The sequence below is a fragment of the Gracilinanus agilis genome, chromosome 3, assembly GCF_016433145.1.
Source record: "Gracilinanus agilis isolate LMUSP501 chromosome 3, AgileGrace, whole genome shotgun sequence".
In the NCBI taxonomy this organism is placed as follows: Eukaryota; Metazoa; Chordata; class Mammalia; order Didelphimorphia; family Didelphidae; genus Gracilinanus; species Gracilinanus agilis.
The window spans coordinates 74,041,796-74,066,806 of record NC_058132.1 but is presented as its reverse complement, the minus strand read 5'-3'; the positions used below and the strand labels follow the sequence as shown (position 1 = coordinate 74,066,806).

Sequence of the window (25,011 nt, the reverse complement as noted above, 5' to 3'; positions counted from 1 at the left end):
AAAAATCTGCTTCTGTAGATTTTTCACATGTGCATTTTTATCATTTTTTTATGTATGAAAATTATTTTTCTGTTCCTTTTTACAACCAATCTGCTCACTTACCAAAGAGTCATGGCCTTACATCCTTCACAAGTTGATTTAACTCTTTTCTTTATGCAAAAAGTTTTTCTGTCTCCAAATCCATTTTCTGCCCCTTTTAATAACTAAAATTTGTTAATACAAAAGTCCTGATGATGGACCTCTCTGAGCATAGCCAGGCTGGTCCTTGAGCAAATAGAGTTCACTCTTGGTTCCATACTTGAAAACCTCCCAGTGAGCCAGGACCTACTGTCATGACCTTTCAAAACTCAGGATCATCTTCACAATGTATGACATTGAAGAAGGCTATACAGAATCACTCTATAATGAATGGAATATATCATTATCTTCCAAATGGAATAGCTCTGAGGAGCTAGTCACAAAAATGTCAACTCACTGAACACTCGAAAGCCAGGCCTAGAAACAGGAGACTTGGGTTCAAATCTGGCCTCAGACACAGCCCAGCTGTGTGACTCTTGGGGAAGTCACTTAACCCTAATTGTCTAACAGTGATGAGCAAACTATGGCGGGTGGGCTAGATGCTGTGCGACATTATTCCTAATCTGACAAATACAGTGAGTAAGACACAATACAATGAAACTTCGAAAGAGTTGCCTTAGAAGCAGACTGACAGACGAGCATTTCCTTTCCTTTGGCCCCCTCTTTAAAAAGTTTGCCCATCACTGGTCTAGTCCATACCACTCTTCTGCCTGGTGTAATAGGAAATAGGCTAAATTTCTAAATCTGCTTTTAAAGTCTATTTCCTAATAACATTAGGAACTAATACTTAGTATTAATTCCAAGATGGCAGATATGGGTTAAAAAAAAGTCACTGAACATTCTCTCTACTACCTGCACAATGTCCCCAGGTCCTATGTGTCCAGCCCTGAGCTTAACTAGTGCTTGGTGTGGGAGTGAGCTAAAAGAACACGTCTCCATAACCTCAGGAAGTTCAGAGTCTGGAGAAGGAAAAGGAAGAACAAGTCCATACCTTGACCTAAGGGGGCTATCAGAGAAGAAAATCCTATTTCTGCTCTTTGGAAACTTACATTGGGCTGGAAAGACAGAGAGAGAAAAATAGACCCAGTTTCAGATCTCAGAGAAGTAGCAGACCCAGGCTCAGTCCTCGAGAAGTTCATACGCTTAGTAGGGTAACCAGCCTACCAGGCACAGAGGAGATTCGAAGGTTGTACTGTGTTGCTCTGACTTTAGGAAGATTGCATGGAAGAGATGACCTATAAGCTGGGCCTTGGAGTCAAGGAGGGTGAGGGAAAAACCTTCCACATGTTTAGGGTGGAAGGACAGGAGAAGAATATAGTGTAAATAAAGTCTCGAAGGCAAGTAAAAGCTTGGTGTATACTTGTGCGTTGGTGGGGTACCTGGTGGTATACTGAAGGTCCTAGGGATGATCTGTTCTAATATCTAAGGAGAAAGATGACAAGTTCTAATAGATGTGAGATATCTGAGTGGCATGGCACAGTGTAGAACCCCTAGGAACATCCCCCATGGGAAAATTGAGCACCGGGTAGGAGACATAAACAGGCATATGCTAAGAGTCACTGTACAAGTGGGTCCAGGACGGTTGACTTGACTGGAAGGAAGTATAGGTTTGGGGACCAGGTAGGGAGGTCTATCCTAATGGAAACCATCATCTTTCCTACAGATGGCAGCTGTGATCAATAGGACCTTGGACCAGTATTTTCCAGAGGGCAGTAGAGTAAAGATCATCTCTGAGCCTGGCCGCTTCTATGTCACTAAGGTGTGCACTGCTGCCCTCAACATCATTGGCAAGAAGGATGTGGTGGTGGAACAAGGTGAGCTGGCTAATGCGCAGGTTATGTTGGACTGGGATAACTCTCCCCAATCAGGTCATGGGCTTTGGACATGGTTCACAGTGTGGCCAAGAGCCAAACTTACCTCAAGATCATGGCATCATATAATTAAAGCATATCAGAGGAATCTAGTCCAACTCCTATTTGACTATAACATTTATTTCACTCTGCATCAATTCATGTAGATCTTTCCAGCTTTTTCTGAAATCATCCTGCTCATCATTTCTTATAGCACAATAATAGTATTCCATCACCAACATATACCAGTCAGCCAGTCTCCAATTGATGGACATTCCCTCCATTCCAATTCTTTGCTACCACAGAAAGAGCTGCTATAAATATTTTTGTGCAAATCCTTCCTTTTCCCTTTTTTGATCTCTTTGGTATACAAACCCAGCAGTGGTATTATAGAATCAAAGGATTTGCACAATTTAATGAGCCTAGTTCCTCTGACTCCAGAGCCAATGTTCCTCCCACTCTACCACACTGTTTCCCCCTCAAGTCTATGCTTTTTAGGCTACTAGATCTTACCTTACCACTGTTGGACTTAAGAAGGCTCTTTGCTTCCAAGTAAAGATTACATTCCTCTGCTTGGCATTCAAGGCCCTCCCAGGCTGGTGCCATCTTATCTGTCCAGCTTTATCTCCTATTACTCATTTCCAAATAATCTATTCTCTGGTCCAGACAAATATGATACAAAGACAAAAACAAAATAGTCCCTGTCCTCAAGGAGGTGATATTCAACTTGGGCTGTAGGCAGGGTAAGAAAGGGACTGGGTGTAGGTGGGCTATAACATGTATGCAGTTAAGTAAATACACAGTATATTAGAAGCTATATAGAGGAATTGCAAGAAGGAGAGAATACTCATGTATCATGGAAGAACTCATGTAGGAGGTGGTGGCTGAGCTGTGCTTTAAAGGAAACTAGGGATTCTAAAAGGTGGTAGAATTGATGAGAAAATAGTGATTGCCTTAGAGACTACTCATCCAGAGGCATGGAGGAAAGTTATGAAGTATCATGTATGAGATGACCATGTCATTCCTCTGCTCAAGAATCTTTAGTGACTCCCCATTGCCTTTAGGAAAAAATACAAACTCTTCTGTGCATTGTTTAAAAATCTGTGATTCTGATCCTGTCATCTTTCTTGACTGATTATACGTATCATAGAAGGAATTGTCTTGTGCAATTTTTATATGTTTCCAGTGCCTAGCACAAAGCTTTGTGCAAAGAAAGTTCTCAGTATTTGTTTTTATAAACAATTCTCCAGCTTCTACTTGTAGACTTTCAGTGTTGAAGAACTTCCAGCCTACCTGAAAAATGGAGACACCTAGGAGAGAAGAGAATCTTGGCGCAAACATAAAACAGAGAGTCACCAGCCCCACTAGCCCCAACTATGCCTCTGACTGAGCTGTTTCCTTTTCCTTGAAGGTGGCCGAAAACTGATGTACTATCTCAACGATGGCTTTTACACCTCTTTTGCAATTATTCGGAGAGAGAAAGAATCAAGGACACCTCGTGTGGTGAAGGCAAGAGGGACAAGGGGGAAGAACTGGTTTTGATAGCTCTGGAGGAAGAGGCAAGGGAAAGTTGGGTGGTACTTAGAACAGATCAGCTGGACAGGGCGATGTTTCTTACGAAATTGTCAGTATAGAGCAAGTTGTCCAAGGTTTCCAGGTCAGTGTGGGCCCTCAGATGCAATCTTGATCACCTTCCCCCAACCTCTCCTCACAATTCACCCCTGAATTCCTCTATTCAGGACGTGGGGATGGGGAAGAAAATAACGGCTGTGGAATGGCTTCCAACGTGACTGGTACTTCTCCATCCTTGCTGTTAACCTTGTTCAGACACAGCATATTAGGGTTGCTTAGAAAAGGCCACAGAAATGTTTGAAAAATGGAATTGGTAAAATTCACCTGCTTATAGTTTTCCTACCTTTAGCAGGAATTGCTCTCTAAAGGAGTGATTGTCTGGTAAGTTACCTGAGGCACCAGAGGAAAAAAGTCTATACACTGAACTTACATTTAAGTAGTGAACCTTGTAGAAGGCAATGCTTTACAACTGGAAGAGATCTCAATAGGATACAAGATATAATTGCTCTATTTTCCCATCTGAGGCTGCAGATAATATACATTATGAAAAGGAAAACAGCAAATAGAAACCGTATATTATGGAATACGTTGTGGCATTCACAATGTACCTGACTCTAGTACATCCAGCTATGGTCCCATTGAACTGGCATCTAGACACATTTGATTTATTCATTCATTTAACAAACAGTACTTAAATATGCCCTCTTCAGGGTCCTGCACTCAGTATATTGAGGAAGATGCGAAGTTTCAATAAGACAAAGATCCTGTGCTCAATGTTTGGTAGAGAGATGAGTATTAGAAAATAATCATATTATATACTATGACTTGTTGATAAGTTCATGAAGGGGTGAGGGGTGGGATGGGGTAGAAAGGAAAGAAAACCTGGTAGTGGTAGACTCTGAATTGATTTTTACAATAAGAATTCAACCGGGGAAAGTGAATAAGAATTCAGCAGGGAAAGGAGAGGGAGGACATTTTAGAAACAGAGATCAGCATGATTGGAGACCCAAAGAATGGGAAGGAATAAGGCATGGGAATAGTTTGGGCAAAGAGTCATTTTATTTAGCAAAACCCTCATCCTCTACTTCCCATCTGATACAGAAATTCAATTGCAAGCCACTTCTTTATCCTTCCACACTGTGGGGTCCCACGTGTGATGCTTTTGACCGTCTGGGTCCCACAGATGTCTTGCTGCCGGAGCTTCATGTGGGTGACTGGCTGATCTTTGAAGACATGGGGGCCTACACCTACACCATAGGCTCCAATTTCAATGGTTTTTCACAGCCTCAGCTGAGTTTTACCATCCCTTCTGATCTAAGGTGAGTAGGAGTGAAGTCCTGGGCACTGAATTGTGAACAGATGGTCCTCCAGCTATCCCTCCCTGGGTCCTGAATCCTTTTTTGAGGGCAAGTTTGGCTTAGGTCCAGGAGTATGGTCAGAGAGCATTCAGGGCCAAATTCTGCCATGCCACTGAGTTGTGGCAAGGATGGGATCAGGATTTCTTGAACCTCTGGGCAGACAATAGCCCTTGCCCCCTGGGTCACTGGGCAGTCTTGAACTAGTAATCTGCCTTCTCCTACACATATCCGCACTGTTATGGAGTGGTATCAGAAGGAGTTTTTGTAGAGGTAGAGAGAGAAACTACTCTGGGTTAACCCCCAGGGCTTCAAGATCCCTTTATCTCCCTTCCCCCCCAATTAAACCCCATTGGGTAAAATGAGGTGTTCAAGAAGGGCTGCTCAGTCACCGTTAATGTCCAACTATCACCAATTTCTCCCACTGGACATGAAGGACACAGAAGTAGGTGCTGTGGAGCACTCAGAACTTTGTCAGACATCAAAGATGCCAAGGTCATCCCTAGACCATCATCAGCCATCCTGACTTGTTTTTCCAAGGGGCTTTGATGACTGGAAGAAAGAGGTCAATGATCTTGTGCACCTCTGCCTCACTTGAGCCTGGTTCAGGGGCAAGTCAAGACATCACCTCTTAATGCCACAGATCCTCTTCATGAAAGAAAGACAAATAACAGTCCCCATGCTCTCCCAGGCAGTCTCCCCTTGCCCCATTTTCCTGCCTTTTTCAGACCCTACATTTTACTGGGTAACTTCAAATTAATAATCCAAATCTCGGGTCCATGTCTTGAGGGTGGCTGGGTGAATATATTTCTACTCCTGTTAGTAATGCAGATTTATTTTTACAGAGGCCTTCTGGACCCAATATTGTAAACTTCAGGAAGATATGTTCGCAATGGAGCTTTCAGGAAGCCTGCAAGCTAGTGAAGAAACTATTTAGAGAGGGAATGTGGTGAATTGGAAACGCTGAAAAGTTTTACTGCTTCCTAAGCTTATCTGACCATGTATCGTGGCATAAAAAGTAATTTCTGATAGTTGAAAAAAACAAGTCTTGACTGAAATTGGGGTTGAAGATGGAACAGAAAAGGAGGAGGCTAGAGTAAGTGCATTCCATTCGTAATCTCTGCACAGAAATAGCCGAGTGTAGTGAGATGAACCCTGAATTGGTAATTAGCAAACTGTTCATTTCTGGAGTTATCACTTGTTAGTTATATGACTTTGGACAAGTCATTTACCCTCTCTGGGCTTCAGATTCCTCAGTTGTAAAATCAGGGGCTGAATGAGATAATCTCAAAGATGCTTTTCAGTTCTCATCTTCTAAGATACGTTCAGGCCGCTAAGAAAAATAAACATTACATATATTCATCTCCTCAAATTTCTGCCCTCCAAATAAAGATGCCCTAAGCCCCAAGATTTCTTTTCTCCCATGATGTCAGTGCCTCACATAGTACCTTGTTGGAACATAATAAATATGTATTAAATTGTAATACTTTTGTATGTTGGCTCAGTTCATGCTATCCTCTTTATACCTATATCATGATCACATAAGTTAAAATCTAGTGAAAGGATTCGGAAGAACTCAAAGTAGGGGCAGCTAGGTGACACAGTGGATTGAGTGCTGGACCTGGAGTCAGGACAAACTGAATTCAAACCCAGCCTTAGATGCTTGTTAGCTGTGGGGCCCTGGGCAAGTCACTTAATTCTGTTTGCCTCAGTTTCCCCATTTGTAAAATGAGCTAGAGAAAGAAATGGCAAACTGCTCCAGTGTCTCTGCCAAGAAAACCCCCAAATGGGGTCACAAGGAATTGGACAATGCCTGAAAGGATTGGATAATAGCAGAGTGCAGTACCTGCAGATATGCTGAAGCTATTCCCTCCCTGTAAGGAATGGGCAGCACTCTTAACCTTCCAGCAGTCTGCAATCTCCACCCTCTCCCCCCACCCCGAACACTAGATGTCATTCAAAACCCCAAGTATTTGCCACCACCCTGCCACCTACACCTATGCCCCAGCCTTTGTTCCCCACCACCTATGGCAGCTTAACCACGTGGAGACTTGTACTTTTCTACAGGAAAGTAGATTTGACTTGGTGATATGTCGAATGCAGCTGCTGATTATGGACTGGTCTTGATCATTTCCCAGAGCCATGAATTGCACCTTTCAGTCTCCCGAGCCTCCTCTATGGGCATTCCTTTTTCTCAATGCTGTGACTCCCACGAGAGTCTCTAAACCTCTTTCACTTTGCCCATCTCTGCCTCTCTTGGGCACTCCTGACATATCCCTGGTGCTGTGCCATCTCATCAGTTCCATTAAAGACCCTTAATTATTATTATTATTATTTTTAAAACCCTTAACTTCTGTGTATTGTCTCCTTGGTGGAAGAGTGGTAAGGGTGGGCAATGGGGGTCAAGTGACTTGCCCAGGGTCACACAGCTGGGAAGTATCTGAGGCCAGATTTGAACCTAGGACCTCCTGTCTCTAGGCCCAACTCTCAATCCACTGAGCTACCCAGCTGCCCCCAAAGACCCTTTACTATTGCTGCTTTGATAGTGCCTGCCTGGCCAGCCACTCTTTTGTACCTCATATGCCCAGTTCCTAGGAAAGATCCCTTGTGTTTACAAGTATGTTTCTAAAATGATGTCAATTCTAATGAGTCTCTGTGGGACAATGTCTCTACTGGCTTTGTGTTATTAGAATTGCCTTGATTTCTAGCTCATGAAGAGGAACCTCAGGACTCACCTGATAAAACAATGACACGTGCCCAGAAAGTAACCGTGAAAATGTTCTTACACAAATATGGTTCAGACCAATTCTGAGTGGTCCCTAAGTCCTCGTAAAGCATCCCAAAGCTGTCTTCTATCATGAACAAAATTGGATCTTGGTCTACATTCCAAGCTGCAGATGAACATTTCCTGTTGCTAGACAGAAGTTTCTCCTTGTTGCCCAATCCCAGAGCCACCCTCTCCCCTCTTCTCTTTCTTAGGATAGTATAAAACCTGCAATCAACTCCTCTTTCCCAGGTTTGGTTCTATTCTAATCCCTGCACGTGTGTTTTATTTTCTCTCCTAAAGGAAATAAAGAGATTTGCTGGACACACGGTGGTTCTCTAGTTTTCGGGGCTAACAGGTATAATTCTCTGGCTCTCTGGTTTTCAGGGGAACCGTTATTCTGTTCCTTTCTGGTTTTTAAGAGTTGACATATTCTGGTCTAGATTTAACTTGTGGCTTGACCTGGGGAAGTGAATTCTCAAATCTCCTGAATTCACATCTTTTTTTGGGCTGAGTTTCTGGTTCTTTGAATGAAGGTTTAGTCAAAGATTCATGGAATTCTTTTTGGGTGCTTTCCAGCCTCTTAAAAGTGGGATGACTGCCAGGATCATATGTGACCACACCAATAAGTCTCCCATTTAAGGGATGGCTGCTTGGGGTTTTTTTGTGGTTTTGTGGAGTGCTATTTGTGTTAGCGTGTCGTATATGTTTGTGTGTGTGTGTATGTATGTATGTTCATGAGTAAAAAGCAAGTCTTTTTTTTCTCCCCCTAGCCCTCCAGGCAGTGGGGAAGGGAGGGTATGGTAACAGCCATACTTGTCTTTGGTTCTAACTATAGCAGAAACTAAAAGGTTCAAGCACACTTTACCTTTCAAGATTTTTTTTACAGATAATGGCATCCAAAAGTAGCAGGGAGAAAGAAATAATCTGAGTTTCTCCAGATGTTCCCTTTCCCCCTCTCACTAATTAATTCGAATAAGCCCCTTTCTTTTTCTTTTTTTTTTAAATCCTCACCTTCTGTCTTAGAATCAATACTGTGTATTGGCTCCAAGGCAGAAGATTGGTAAGGGCTAGTTTTAAAAGGAGAGGGAACTTAGGGGGTTTAACTTAAATTACTTAATTAAACTAACTGGATTCTGTGGAAGGGTGTGTAAGAGGCAGGAAGGACTAATATATACTGAGATTAGCTTAACAAACTGGGAAAAACAGAATGTGTTTGGCAGTTGGAGGCTCCAACTAGCCAGGGATTAACACAGAGTCTAACATATACACACCCTATGAGAACTTTAAGGTATGAAGAAAACAAACAGGGAAACATTTAATTGTTTTTTGAAAAGATAGGAGAGTGGGAGAGGTTAAAACTATGTCTAACTGACCGGGACTGGAGTCAAAAGTGGAAGTTCCTTAGCTAACCTGGCTTCTGCCAGGTTGACAGCTTGGCTAAGGAGGACTTGAGGGAGAGGGTTTTGAGACTGGAGTTCTCACAACTGATCCAGAGATATCTTCAGGATACCAGAAACCAACTCCTCCACAGCCAATGATCCAAAAGTAACCAGGCAGGGAAAGATGTCTGCAAACTGTCCACCAGAACACAGGCCTCTCCACTACTCAGGGTTGACTTGTAGGATGATATCTTCAGGCTTTACAGTCTTCACCAATCTCCAAGATCCCAGGTCAAATAAGGACTGCTGATTGCACTTCTGCTCCAAAACCCCCCTCTAGCCAGCAATGAAACTGTTGCGCCCCCTCTCATCTCTACCCCTGCCTTCCATTCAGAATGTCCACGACTTCCAGCAAAGGTTTTTCTCTACAATGCTTGCAAAACCCTAAATAACTAATCTCAACCAACCTTATTAATTTATCTTATAACTCTAGGCAATGGGGGTTAAGTGACTTATCCAGGGACACACAGCTGGGAAGTGTCTGAGGCCAGATTTGAACCCAGGACTTCCCATTTTTAGGTCTGGCTCTCAATCCACTGAGCTACCCAACTGCCCCCAGCCCCCTTTCTTTTGATAATGTTGCTCAGTGAACTGGGCAAATGTATCTCCTAGAATTGTCAGAAAGGCAATTTACACAGAGAGGCAATTAGAGGTTGACTACAGCTTGATTTTTTTAAACCTCCTTTTTAGTCATCGACTAAAACATTAATTGTGAATTGATCTTGAACATTAGAGATTATGTTCCATCTAAGTCTGGAAAACTGGGCCAACCAAAAGGTAAATAGGATTTGATTAGAAAGTCTAATGGAATAATGGGGAATTTTACAAATTAAAAAGTAGACATAAATTTAGAAATAACTTTTGAATTGTTGGGTCTTGAAATTAGACATTTGGCTGTAAATTATGAGACTTCTACCCAATTTCATAACAGATTATGTATTCAAATGAGAAGCTTATTTAAAGAAAGTGCAACTTGAAATGTATATAGTTTTAAAATAAATTCGAAACTTACTTTCTGTTTTAGAATCTATATTGTATATTGGCTCCAAGACAGAAGAATGGTAAGGGCTAGGCAATGGGGGTTATGTGACTTGCCCAGGGTCACATAGCCAACACAAACAAATAAATAAATATATATATTTATGAATATATAAAATTTTTGTGTTACTTCTATGAATGTTATGCCAGAACTTAATTGCTATTTGAATGGATTAAAATTAAATGAATGGTTTAAGATTTTATAATTGCTCAAAGCATCTTAGAGGACAGAAAAGTTTGAAAAAAAATTTGGCTTCAAGTGGGAAGGATGTGTGGAAACTATGTAAACTGTAGTAATAAAAATTGCAGCTTGATTGGAAAGTAAATAAAGTTCTGCATAATATAAAATGTTATAACTTGAGATCTTGGGTGATAATGGTTTGTAAGAAGCTTTTTAATATCAAGCCTTGTCCACATTTATATATCATCTACCCCGTAAATGTTGGCTAGTGTGATTTTCAGTGCTCTCTTCATTATATTAACTCTCTGGGAAAACTATCAAACACTTGAGATGTGGCATACCCTGCCAATGTCAGACTATACTCCATTTTTGTCTCTGCCAAAAATCAGCCCTCCACACAGAATAATTCTAACAATAATACTTAGCCCAACATACCTTGAGGTAACCTAATAATTTGAAATTAAATTGGTAATGCTTTATATGTATTTTTCTAGTACTGCTACTGGCTAATGGCAGCCAAATATTTAAAGAAAACTCATCTTTTGAAAGAAGTAAGTTCCACCTAAATTTGCTCTGTTAGATTTAAAGCCATATGTGATTTTCTGTCTAAGGTAATTTGGAAATGCATTCAACTGAATTGAAGTCATCTGGCTGGTAATGGATTTTATTTCAAGCTTTTTAAAAAATTTTTAGACTCTTACCTTCTGTCTTCATATCAGTTCTAAGAAGAAGGGCAAAGGCCAGGCAATCAGGGTTAAGCGACTTGCCCAAGGTCACACAGGAAGGATCTGAGGCCACATTTGAACCCAGGGCCTCCCAACTGCAGTCCTGTCACTTTATCTATTGTGCTACCTAGCTGTCCCTTGTTTTGAGTTTTTAAAAAATTCTATCTGAAAGTATTTGGGTATCACTTATAAAAACTCTGCAGCTCTGTGAAAGAATCTGTGCTTTGTTCCACTTAGAAAACTGAATCTTTTCTATCATCAAAAAGATTTCTTGATGAGAGGTGGAGAGTAAGAAGAGATTTGTTTATAGAATAGGATTGCTAATTGTGAATTATGAAGTCACATCTTTATTTATTTGTTAAATTATATTTTAAATTATTTTAATTTTTTAATTAAAAAGTCTTTAATTAAAAATTTTTTAAATTTATTTAGAATATTTCCATGGTTACAAGATTCATATTCTTTCCCTCCCCTCTTCCCTCCCCCTTCCCAGAGCTGATAAGAAATTCTACTGGATTATATATATGTTCAAAACCTATTTCCATATTATTCATGTTTGCAATATGTTCTCCTAAAGCCCAAACCCAAGTCATATGTCCATCGAACCATGTAATCAATCATATATTTTTCTTCTATATTTCTCTGGATGTGGATAGCGTTCTTTCTCATAAATTCCTCGGGATTATCCTGAGTCTTTGCATTGATACTAATAAAGAAGTCCATTATATTTTATTGCATCACAATGTTTCCATTTCTGTATACTGTAGGAATAAGATAGGCATAGTCTGGTTTTCTAGGGTTAGTAGAAAGAAGGGAATTTTGAGATAAGCTCTGGGAAAGGATTCTGGGTAAGAAAAGAATTGTGGGTCTACAACTGAAAACAACTGAACTTCATTTCCTTCTTGGATTTTGACTAAGCTAGAGGGAGATTTTGTCTCTCTGCCTGCATTTGCAAACTGAAGGAGAGGTTTTCTCTGAGAGATTCTCCCTGGAAGGCCAGGATTTCATGGAGAAGTCCTTAGTATCCAGGTAGAGGATTTACTTGGAGGAAACCAATTTCACTGAGTCCAGTTTTCATCTGCCAGTGGTCCAGCTGCCAGAATTCCTATTGGTTAAGGTAATCCAAAGCTTTCCATCTATAACTGGTTACTTAGTACAGCAGCCGAACCCAGGATGTTTTCCTCTTTTTTTCCTATTAATTATTGGTAGTAAGTTTAGATTAAGTTAGCTTGGGAAAGAGTTTAGATAGCATAGGGAGGATTAAGTAGGGCCCAGAAAAGAAACAGAAGGCTTCCCTAAGCAGGGAACATAGAAGTTGGGTAGAGGTATGTAATGGGGAATAACCAGGGAAGTAGACTTAAATATTAAAATGTGAGTCCAGAAGGGTGTGAGGGTGACAGGAGTGACAGAAGGAGGGACCAGACAAATTGGGAGACTAGGTTTTAACAGCTAAGGAGGTGTCTCTTACTGAAGTGGCAATTAGGCCCAACTGCCACACTGCAATATCTAAACTAGGCCTATGGAAACCAGCAAAGTAAAGGCAAGAATTTTGTAACACTTTTAATCAGGGACAACTAAGATAAAGGATGGGAATAGGGGTAACTACACTCTTCAGACTAAGGGCAAACCCAGGGTCAGGGAAGGGACTTATCTACACTAAACTGAGACCTAAGCAAGACAGGGCCCAGAGACTAGCAAAGACTGAAGTGGATATCCTCACAGTAGTGTCCAGCCTCACTCCAGTGGTGTTTCTACTCCTCCAGGACCACCTGCTGTACTCTTCCAGGTGGGTAGATTCTGGGAGCTGACCTAGCCCAAGCTGACCTACAACTCAGGTTGGGATTAGTAGTCTCTACCAAAATCTGCCACAAGTAGGTAACAGTCTTTCCACAGGATCACTGGTAAACTGGTGTCTCCTAGGGTCAGTTGCAACTTGCCTCAACCACCATGGAGTCTCTCCCAGTGAGCAAGCACATACTTCCTTCTTCATTCCATCTTGGAATTCTCCAGCCCTTCCTGCTAGGTCCACATAAACTATATATAAACTAAGTAATCCTCACAACAAGTAGTGTGAATAAAGTTAGGGTCATACCTATCCAGTTACCTTTATCCTTTTTTTCTTAAATAAACTCTGTTCCCAAAATAAAGGGTTTGGTGCTTAATTGGCCCTGAGGAGTTCCTAGGTAGATTATAACATCTAATATCCATCTAGGATACTTCCATATTACAGTATAATGTTCTCCTGGTTCTGCTCCTTTCACTCTGCATCAATTCCTGGAGTCTTTCCAGTTCACATAGAAATCCTCCTGTTCATTATTCCTTTCAGCACAATAGTATTCCATCACCAAGAGATACCACAATTTGTTCAGCCATTCCCCAATCAAGGGACACCCCCTCATTTTCCATTTTTTTTGCCACTATAAAAAGCATGGCAATAAATACTTTTGTACAAGTATTTTTCCTTATTATCTCTTTGGAGTACAAATCCAGCAGTGTATGGCTGGATCAAAGGGCAGACAGTCTTTTAAGGCCCTTTGGGCATAATTTCAAATTGCTAAAGTCACATCTTTAGACAATGTAGTCTTAATAGACTAGTCTTAAATATATATATATATATATGTACATATATATATATACTTTAGAGGGTTAATAACTTTATTGAATTCTAATAACTGCCTTTCTAAATTAGTTGGAATTTTAATTTGTATTTGAGAATGGAGAATATTAGAAGAAAAGAATGTTATGCAAAACCTTTTGTATGATTTTTTGGAGAACCAACTTTATTTGCTAGCTGATTTATTGTAACAACTTAGGAGTGTTAATACTTCAGTAGCAGCTTGGTAGAATAGAGGATGGCGCACCAGGCCTGCAGAGATTTCATATATGGCCTCAGATCATTCCTAGCTGTATGTCCCTAGGCAAGTCATTTAATTTCAATTGCCTAACCCCTACATCTCTTAGAATCAATACTTTTTAAAGTGTTGATAATTCATATAATTGTGTTGTAATACCTTATCAGTCCTTTCCCTTTAACCATGGGATTTGTCTGGGATCCATCCTTTCCTTCTGTTATCAGATACTCCCCTTTACCTTCTAGGCTGATTTTCTTGAGATATACAGGATCACAGATTAATTAGTGGCCAGGAGCTACCACCATGCTTTCAAGTAGTTGTTGTGGCCTCTAACCTAGACTCCCCCTTCAACATTTCAAGACTAGAAGTCTTCCAGAAATTGAAGCAGAGTGAAAGGAGCAGAACCCAGAGAACCATATAGACAGAGACAGATACACTGTGGCACAATAGAATGTAATGGACTTCTCTACTAGCAGCAATGCAATGATCCAGGACAATTCTGAGGGACCTATGATAAAGAACACTATCCACATTCAGAGGAGGAACTGCGAGAGTAGAAACAGAGAAGAAAAACAACTGCTTGATTGTATGGGTCAATGGGGACATGATTAGGAATGTAGACTCTAAGCAATCACCCTAAAGCAAATATTAATGATATGGAAATAGGTTTTGATCAATGACATATGTAAAACCCAATGGAATTACTCATTAACTGGGGGAGTGGAGGGGAGGGAAAGAACATGAATCATGTAACAATGGAAAAATATTCTAAATCAAATAATTAAATAAAAATTTTCAATTAAAAAAAAGACTAGAGGTCTCCTTTCTATCTGAATCAAATCTCACCATCTTCCAGTAAAAAATTCTTAAGCTAGCCACCTTCCTCCTTGACATAGAGGATGGGACTCCAACTATACTGAGGATCATGACTTTATTAAAATCTTGGTACACTGACAATTCCAGGAACCTGATGGCTCTGTTGCTGGCAACAAGAGAGCTAGGCTATCTCAGTTCTTGTGCCTCTTTGTAATGGAGGTGTCAGAGGAAATCAAGAATCCTAGATATTTCTACATATCAAAGTCTTATGCTACCCTAAGAGATATGTACATACATACATATATATATGCATATATATACACTTGTATAAATTCACTTGTATATATCCATGTATACATTTATATTCACTTCTTTTCCTTTTCCTTTTACTATTTCATATACTTGGGTCAGTGCTTCAAATTCAGCTTGTTGGGCTGAAGAAGCCAAAGGGAAGGGTCCTGCCTTAAACAAGACTTTGTTAGTGCTAGTGCCAGCATACCCAATCAATGTATTGTTGGAATCATCAGTGTACCAGGAACAATCTGGGTTTTCTAACTCAGTATCCTGGAAGTACTCTTGTGGGGTTAAAATAAAGTCAATAATTTTAATACAGTCATAGTCCTTAGTGTAGATAGAGTCCCATCTTACAACTTTTCTGGCATATGTCTGTAAAATAGGGGAATATAATTAGATTATACTTATGGGCTTCTTTAGCTCTAAATTCTGTGAAAATAATCAAACTCCTGTAATAACTGACCTTTACCAAAATAGTCAGAACCCTGAGTCAAACTAACTGTGGAAGAGAAGTAGATTCTTATAATGCTACCATATTAAGAACCTGGAAATACTGGAGACCTTATTTACAAAGATAAAGGACATCCTAAGAAGACAAAATACTTAATCTAAGCTTGTGTCACAGAGTGAGTGACAAGCAGCAAGAAGGAATAGTGTAACATTTAACCTTCATCTCTTAGGAGAAATCAGAAAGTATAATGGGAGTAAAGGGAATAACTGAAATAACCATTAGTACTAGTTAGTACTAAAAAAACCTAAAAACTAAAAAAAAACACAACTAAAAAAACCAGTTGGTTTTTCATGAGAAGGGAAAGAAAAGCCATGGGAAGTAAGTGATGGTTCAATAAGCCATGTCATTTGGGTCCATAGTTATGTGGAATAGCCAACAGTTAAAGAGAAGGCTGACCATGAATCAGAATTATAAAAACACTGATAACCACATTTGAATAATTGTTTATTAATAGGATATTCATATACTTGCTGGAGTTCCCTGGTTCATGTGAAGACAAGAAGTATGACATTAATTTCATAGTGGAATGTTATGCCATAACATGGCACAAAAAATGTAAAATTTAAATTTGATTTTAATTCTATTTTTTAGGCTTAGTCAAACTAGATTTAATATTTTCTTTCATGGTTTCTTTCCTTTGTAAACTCCAACCACCACCTACATAGCAGAAAAACTTGCCTAAAGGTCAAGTTTTTGCCTTGTAATTCCCCCACATTTGTATCCCCACCCATTGTCCCTTTTCCAGAGAAATTTGTTAATCTAAAGGTCAAATCTCACTAGAAGTTTATTCCCACTACCTGAGAACCTTTATCTCAGTGACTCTAATCACATATCTTGGCTGTGGTTAAAGAGATTTCTGAAGGGAGGTTCAAATGATTTAATCCCAATTCTGATTACACCAATAGCCAATCAGAAGAAGACACCATTAGGGGCAGCTGGGTAGCTCAGTGGATTGAGAGTCAGGCCTAGAGACAGAAGGTCCTAGGATCAAATCCGGCCTCAGACACTTCCCAGTTGTGTGGCCCTGGGCAAGTCACTTGACCCCCATTGCCCACCCTTACCTAGGAGCCAATACACAGAAGTTAAGGGTTTAAAAAAAAAAAAGAAGACACCTTTGTTGACTGGAATTTTTCTCTGTAATTTTGCTATATGTTATAAAAGGTCCTGTTAGCTTTTGCTCAATGTCTCCACTTATGTGAAGTAGCCATTGGCCCTTTTTCTTAATAAATTTGCATTTTATTAATAAACTGATAATGCTTAGAACTTTATGCCTCAGTTTACCTTAATTTCAACAGTGACAAAAAGCAATGGCACAGCTGGCGGTTCAATGGATAGAGTACTAGTTCTGGATTCTTGAAAACCTGAGTTTAAATCTTACCTTGGACATTTATTAACTCTGCCACCCTGGGCAAAATGGTTAACCAATCATTGCCTCAGTTTCCTTAACTGTAAAATGGGTATCATAATATCCCTTATGTCTCAGGATTGTGTTGAGGATCCAGTGAGATAACATCTGTAAAAAACTCTTAGCACAGTGCCTGGCACACTGTAGAAGCTATATAAGTGCTTATTACCCACATTGGCAGGAAAGTTAGCCTCAAACTCAAGTTTACTTGGATTCTAATTCCACCTCTCATACACTTCCCTTTTGTACCTTATGTGCACCATATAAAAAGGCTGAATCACAATCTTCTTTTTAAGGAGAGAAAAAAGTCAGGACTGGGAAGAGTGGAGGGAGTTAGAAGAGATAGGGAAATGGAGGTAGAGATACAAAGAGACAGATTCAGATAAATACCCAGGAGGCATAGGGCATTAGAAACAGCAAGACAGAGGGAGAGAGAAACAGAGACAAAGAAAGAATGAAAGAAACAAAATGAGGAAAAGGAAGGGAGAATCAGAGAGAGGCAAAGAAAGAAATGCAGAGAGAATTACAGAAAGAGGAAAAGAAAACTACAGGAAGAGAGAAAGAGAGGGAGAGAGCAGGAGAGAGAAAAAGATATAAGAGAGAAGACAGTAGGGAGAGGGAAGAAAGAGAGAAGGAAGGAGGGATGAGGAGATAGATAAAGAGAGAGAAAGAGAGAAAGAGAGAGACAGAGACAAAGAGACAGAGACAGAGAGACAGAGAGACAGAGTTATTGTTATAGGAGTTATTAGCACCATGGTTAGCGCCACTATAGTACCTCCTGATAGAAGCCTGATTCAGCACTGAGGATATGAATAGCAGCTGAGCCTTGCAGTTGACCTAAGCGGCTAGGTAAAAGTGACTCAGCTTTGCCCTCAGGGCATATAAAGAGAAGGCTGGGCTGTCACTTCAGTAAATAAAGTTAATTAGGTTGACTGGCATTTGTACACTTAAGCGGTTTGGATTGTTCATAGAACAACAATAAAAAATATTCAGAAGTGTGTCTGGAAGATGAGAAGGGTGCTGCAGCATTCTCTGGATTTCCTAAATAGAAATCCCTCTAATGAATCAATGAATCAATCAACAAACATGTAATAAGAGTGCCAGGTGTCTTCTCTACAGTACTAACCCATAAGGAAGCATATGGAAAAGCTTATGTGTGCTCATGTGTCTGACGTTCTGCTAGCATCTGGGATGTAGAAGGATTCGATTCTATTCTTGGGTGTCAAGGTACCATTGTACAGATAAAGACTGTGATGGGAAGGTCTATCAGTGACTGCTTCAGTTTCTCTTCTGTTGTGGCTAATTCTGAGATTCTACCTCAGAATGCTATAGGTGAATGTGAAAACTTTAATGCAATATTGAGTAGGATTTGGCAGCATGCCGAATGGTAGGCTATCTCTGTTTCTCTACATAATTTTCCAAATATAATAGATGAGAGCTCAGTCATCACATCCACTAGTTTACTAAATAATAATAGAGGTGGAAGGGGGCACAACAAATAGAGCACTGGGATGGGAGTCAGGAAGACATGAGTTCAAATTCACCAGCATTCACTTTTTTTTCTTTCTTTTTTTTTTTTAAACCCTTAACTTCTGTGTATTGACTTATAGGTGGAAGAGTGGTAAGGGTAGGCAATGGGGGTCAAGTGACTTGCCCAGGGTCACACAGCTGGGAAGTGTCTGAGGCCGGATTTGAACCTAGGACCTCCGGTCTCTAGGCCTGGCTCTCAATCCACTGAGCTACCCAGCTGCCCCACTCATTCACTTTTTGTGTGACACTGAGCAAGTCACTTAACCTCTGTCTGCCTCATTTTCCTCAATGGTAAGATAGGAATCATAATATCACCTACCTCCCAGGGTTGTTGGGTAAATAGAGTGAAATGACAGTACCCACCATAATTCCTAGGCATATAATAGGGGCTTAATAGATGCTTGCTGCCTTCCTCCTGATAATAAAAGAATTTATAGAGCACTTCAAAGTTTGCAAAGCACTTTACAAATATTTCATTTGATTCTCACAACAATCCTGGAAAATTGATGCTATTATAATCCTCATTTTGTAACAAAGGAAATGAAGACAGATGGGGGAAGTGACTTGCTCAAGGTCACATTCCCATTAAGTACCCAAGATTTGAATCCAGTTCTTTCTGAATCCAGAGCCAGTGTCCTATTTACTCGGTCACCTAGCTAATCACTTGAACTAATCAGAAGCGGTCAAGGGCTCTCCTTTCTTTACCAATTTCATCACTTTACCATTTTAAAGATCATACTCCTTGAAAGGTAAAAAAAGAAAAATGCAAAATAAAAACTTGAGAGGTTCTGTCTTCTCTCATTTGACCATTGCTACTATCCCATCCACCTTTATCAGGGGTCCTATCCTTTCCTTGAACTTCCTCTTCTCAAATAAAGATTTTTAAACTCCACCTTTTGTTGTCATTAGCTTTCCTAAGAACCTCAATTCATTTAAAATGTTACCTTTACAGGACTGTCTCATGCTTCTGTCTTCTTCTATCACTTGACCTTGCTTCCATGTCCTTTCTAAATCGAAACTGGTTAATGACTTGCCTGTACATATATATACATATATCAGCCTCTTTAATCAGCATTCCATTGTTTTCATCAGAATTCTATCTCTTTATGTCTTGAGAATTTCATTAGAAGAGCTTTCTATCCCTGCTGGGAAAAGTTGCTCTATTAAAACTTGGACCTTAAGATCATATCAATCCCTTCTAAGAGTCATTTGAAACCTACATTCTAAAATCCAGGTTACATGTCAGATCATGCCCAGCTTTCCTATCCCTCTATCATGATTTTTTTTTAATTCATTGGTCACTTTCCACCAAGGTTGTCTTCATTTTGACTTAAATAGCCAATTTTCCCCCAATTGTCAGAATCAAGCCAGGATAACAGTCTACCTTGCTGCTTCCTCTTTTTGAAGAATAAAATTACAGTGAAGGCAAGCCAAGAATATATTCATTGGGACCAGTTAGGTAGCACAGTGGATAAGGCATCAGACATGGAGTCTAGAGGATCTGAGTTCTAATCTGGCTTCAGAAGTGTCCTAACTGTGTGACCCTGGACAAGTCACTTAACCCCAATTGCCTAGCCTTTATCATTCTTCTGCTTTAGAATCCATTCTTAGTATCAATCCCAAGACAGAAGGTAAAGGTTTTTAAGGGGAAAAAATGAATCTATTAGCTGTTCTGCTTTTGGCAAAGGAGAGCTCTGAATTTAATTTTGATAAAGTTCATTAAATGTTAGTTCTATCACAATCATCTTAATACATACCACATCAGCTACCCTGTAACCTATTGAATTCCTTTGGAATTAGATATGTTTTCTTAAAAAATATTTTTCCTTGGTTACATGATTCATTTTCTCTTCCTCCCCTTTTTTCTCTCTCCCTCCCAGAGCTGACAAACAATTCCACTGGGTTATGCATGTTAGAATTAGATATGTGTTTCCTTTGTTATATTCCAGGCATAAATCCCATCTCCCAAAATCTCAGTGATGCTGACAAGGTCAAATTTCCTCCTTCACTTGAAGGCCTTAGTTCATCTTACTTGCCACCCACATTTTATTCATTAGTTTATAGACAGTTGGTGGCATTGATTTTTATCATTAGCTTCTTTCTTTGATTTTGTCTCATGAATTATTGAGCATTTTAACTATTCTTTTTCCTACATTGCAGCTCTTTTAAGTGGAATTTGGTTTTGTGTAAATGTGTAGGTGTACATATATAGTCACCTAATCCTTTAAGAAGAAACCATATGTGTGTATAAATACCCATGTAGATAGATAGTCTATAAAATCCATTTGATTAAATTATCAAATTTCAGGAAACATACATATACATACATAGTGTATATATATATATGTGTGTGTGTGTGTGTGTGTGTGTGTGCATACACAAATGTGACTCTATTACCATCTGTGCTCTCCATCCCTGATCAAGAAGTCAGCATTCTTATTTTTAAGGGGAATTTTCAAGATTTAATGATAATGTACTTCAAGACATGGAGGAACTAATAAGGGGAAATTCCATTCTGGAGCTGATTCTTACTAAAAGGTAGGAACAGGTTGCTGGTGCAGAGATAATGACATTATGTTTGAGAAAAGCAGGAATCGTGAGAAAGCAAATTTCAAAAGGTTGTCAACCTGAAATAAAGAGGACCACCAAAGTAGCCACAATAAGGAATTTTAATAAAGGCAAAGGAATTGCAATTCAGAGTGCAGGAATGCAGAAAAGGGGCTAAGGGGCAGAAGGGGCAGTGGGAATATGGAGAAAGTGCTTGGGTAGGACAGCAACATGGATGAGTGATTGACATCTAATCAGATCAAAGGGCTCCAGGTGCAGTAAGTTTTCAGAGATATCACAAAATCTGTTCTAACTATGAGGTCAAATGAGGTCAAGGTAGCCCCTTCTGATAATTGCATTTAACATTCTTCCCTTTTGGTCAATATAAATTCCGTTATCGCTGACCAAAGGAGGATTCAAAAAGCTCGATGTGCTATTGAGCCTGGTCCTAACAATGACTCAATCCGTATCTGTTGTCTTAGGGAAGTAGTCTACTATTATAGCTTCTTTTTCTGTGTCTAAAGAAACTTGAAACCACCAGTAGCAGACTGTGTTCTCTACCAGCGTTGGGGTCTTCTGGATGACACAGATGTATCCAACTGTCAACTCCCTTCAGCTTTTTGGTGGAAGAATTGAACTGGAGAACTTAATAGGGCCTTTCCCATTTGGGCTGCAGGGTATCCTTGTGCAGGTATTTTTTCCAGTAGACCAGCGATGGTGACCCTATGGCACAGGTGCCAAAGATGGCATGCAGAGTGATCTCTGTGGGCATTTGGCTGCCCTCCTGCTTCCCCCACCACCCCAAGAGTTCATTACTAGAAAGGCAGAGGGACTTGGGCATCACTACTCCCCTTACCCTCTCCATCGTTCCTGATGAAATTTTTTCACATCATCCACCCCTCTGCCCAGCATCCCAATGAGAGCGCACAGTAGGTAAGATGTGTGTCTCATAGGTGGCAGAGCTGGAGGGGAGCAGAGGGCTCAGGCCACTCCCTTCCCACTCTCTACACTCACTGAGGACATTCCTCACTTCACCCACCCCTCCACCCAGCAGCCCAATAGGAACACTTTCTCTCTCCCCTGTGTGGGGTAAGGGTAGGGGCAGGGTATACCCCATACTCATTGGGGGGGAGGGGCACAGCATGCTGTCTCTGGTGGGGTCAGGTACCACACTTGCTTGGGGAGTGGAATAGGGGTGGGGCCTGGCACTATCTCTAAAAGTTTTACCATCACTGCAATAGACCCAGCTTCTAGGTTCCAACTGCAAGGTAGACTGGACTAGGGTTGGGTCCCTCAGAAATGACTGAGAAACATGATATCTAAAGTCCAGAAGAGTTTGAGTGAGTTCTTTACAGTAGGGCAGAAGAAAAACTAGGGGTGAAGGAGTTGCCATGGGGCAAAAGGAGAGGCATGAGGTGACCATCAACAATTTCAAAAGGTTAAAGGGAAAAGTAAGGGAAGAGCTCTGACTCTAACTCTGAAAATGTCCAGGTAATAGGTAGGATAACTGTCTTTTAGGAAATTAAAGATTTTACTGTACCTGGTCACAATGCCTTGGAAAGAAGAATGAGCACACTCTTTTTGTCTCTGGCACTCTACATTTCCAAGAAAATATGTGATCAACAGGAAATGATTTGGCATCATTGTTATTGTTATGTAACCATTTGTCCTTTCGCTCTTTGATTTAATAAAAATGATAACATCTGACTTCAAGCTTTATGAATCACATTTAAAAAAAAACACCAACCCTTACCTTAGCAATGTGGTGAACCAGGACAATACCAAGGAACTTATGAGAAAGAACACTATTCACATCCAGAGAAAGAACTGTGGGAGTAGAAATACAGAAGAAAAACATGATTGATCATGTGGCTCAATGGGAATATGATTTGGGTTTTGGCATGAAAAGATAACTCTATTGCAAATATGAATAAAATGTAAATAGGATACATGCATAAGCCAGTGGAACTGCTTACCAGCTCTGTGAGTGGGGAGGGAAGAGGGGAGGGAAGAATCATGAATCATGTAACCATGGAATAATATTCTAAATAAATACATTTTAAAATAATAATAAAATTAAATTTTAAAAAATGACAACAAAACCTTACCTTCTACCTTTGAATCAATACTGTGTTTTGGTTCCAAGGTAGAAGAGTGTAAGAGCTAGGCAATGGGGGCGAAGTGACTTGTCCAGGGTCACACAGCTGGGAAGTGTCTGAGGTCATATTCGAACCCAGGACCTCCTGTCTCTGGGCCTGGCTCTCAATCCACTGAGCCACCCAACTGCCCCCCACACCTCTATTATTATTATTTTTTTTGGAAAAAATTTCCATGGTTACATTATTCATGTTCTTATTTTACCCTTCACCTCTCCAACTCCCTCCCTCCATAACCGACACACATTTCCACTGGTTTTAACATGTGTCATCTATCAAGACCTATTTCCACATTATTGATAGTTGCATTGGTGTGGTCGTTTTGAGTCTACATCCCCCATCATGTCCGCATCAACCCATGTGTTCAGGCAGTTGTTTTTCTTCTGTGTTTCCTCTCCTGCAGTTCTTCCTCTGATTGTGGGTAGCGTTCTTTTCCATAAGTCCCTCAGAATTGTCCTGGGTCATTGTATTGCTGCTAGTACAGATGTCCATTACATTCAATTTTACCACAGTTTATCAGTCTCTGTGTACAATGTTCTTCTGGTTTTGCTCCTTTCACTGCATCAATTCCTGGAGGTCTTTCCAGTTCATATGAAATTCCTCCAGTTTATTATTCCTTTGAGCACAATAGTATTCCATCACCAGCATATACCACATTTTGTTCAGCCATTCCCCAATTGAAGGGCACACCCTCATTTTCCAGTTTTTTGCCACCACAAAAGTGCGGCTATAAATATTTTTGTCCAAGTCTGTTTATCTATGATCTCTTTGGGGTACAGACCCAGCAATGGTATGACTGGATCAAAGGGCAGGCATTCTTTTATCGCTCTTTGGGCATAATTCCAAATTGCCATCCAGAATGGTTGGATCAGTTCACAACTCCACCAGCAATGCATTAATGTCCCAATTTTTCCACATCCCCTTCAACATTCATTACTCTCCCCTTCTTTCATTTTAGCCACTCTGCTAGGTGTGAGGTGATACCTCAGAGTTGTTTTGATTTTCATTTCTCTAACTATTAGAGATTTAGAGAATTTTCTCATGTGTTTATTAATAGTTTTGATTTCTTTATCTGAAAATTGCCTATTCATATCCCTTGCCCATTTATCCATTATGGAATGGCTTGATTTTTTCTACAATTGATTTAGTTCCTTGTATATTTGAGTAATTAGACCTCTGTCAGAATTTTTTGTTATAAAGATTTTTTCCCAGTTTGTTGTTTCCCTTCTGATTTTGGTTGCATTGTTTTTGTTTATACAAAAATGTTTTAATTTAACATAATCAAAATTATTTATTTTACATTTTGTAGTTTTTTCTAACACTGGCTTGGTTTTAAATCTTTCCTTTCCCAGAGATCTGACAAGTAAACAATTCTGTGTTCACTTAATTTACTTACAGTTTCCTTCTTTATATTTAAGTCATTCTTCTATTCTATACACCTCTATAAATGAGAAGTTTACTAACTAAAGCCAGCAACAGGACATTTTTAAAAGTTCCCAGAATGGTTACACTCCAAACCTCCAGAAGGGCATTGGATTCCTTGGGAATTCTTACAGTATGTGGAGTTAATTCAATGATTTCCAATTTACATGATGTAAGTAAGCTTTCAAAACAGACTAGAGTGCTAAAATTTCAATAGCCAAGATTTATATAGTGCTTTAAGTAAGAAATAGGCAAGGTTGGTGCTAAGATGGGTGAATGCAACCACCAGATGGCCATCTAACTTCATTTGTAACAGGTTAAACTGTTAAAGATTAGGAATATGAATTAAATCTCTGTTATTTATAACTTGCAGTTCTCAATTGTCACAATAAATCTGCAATGATGAAAAACTGAGGCACAAAAGTTCTGAGCTTAATCTATTTATTGGCAAGGTTAGCAGTTACCAATAATAG

General features: G+C 39.8%; 1 protein-coding gene across 1 annotated transcript in view; it reads left to right on the top strand.

Annotated features, from left to right (window-relative positions):
- LOC123241058 (antizyme inhibitor 2-like) overlaps nucleotides 1–21,596 on the top strand; it is a 39,476-nt gene extending 17,880 nt beyond the window's left edge. The window contains exons 7-10 of the mRNA XM_044668768.1: nucleotides 1,742–1,892; nucleotides 3,340–3,437; nucleotides 4,602–4,819; nucleotides 21,485–21,596. Of these exons, the coding sequence (XP_044524703.1) occupies nucleotides 1,742–1,892; nucleotides 3,340–3,437; nucleotides 4,602–4,819; nucleotides 21,485–21,596 (579 nt within the window). The remainder of the gene's footprint in view (nucleotides 1–1,741; nucleotides 1,893–3,339; nucleotides 3,438–4,601; nucleotides 4,820–21,484) is intronic.
- The last annotated feature ends 3,415 nt before the right edge of the window (nucleotides 21,597–25,011 follow it).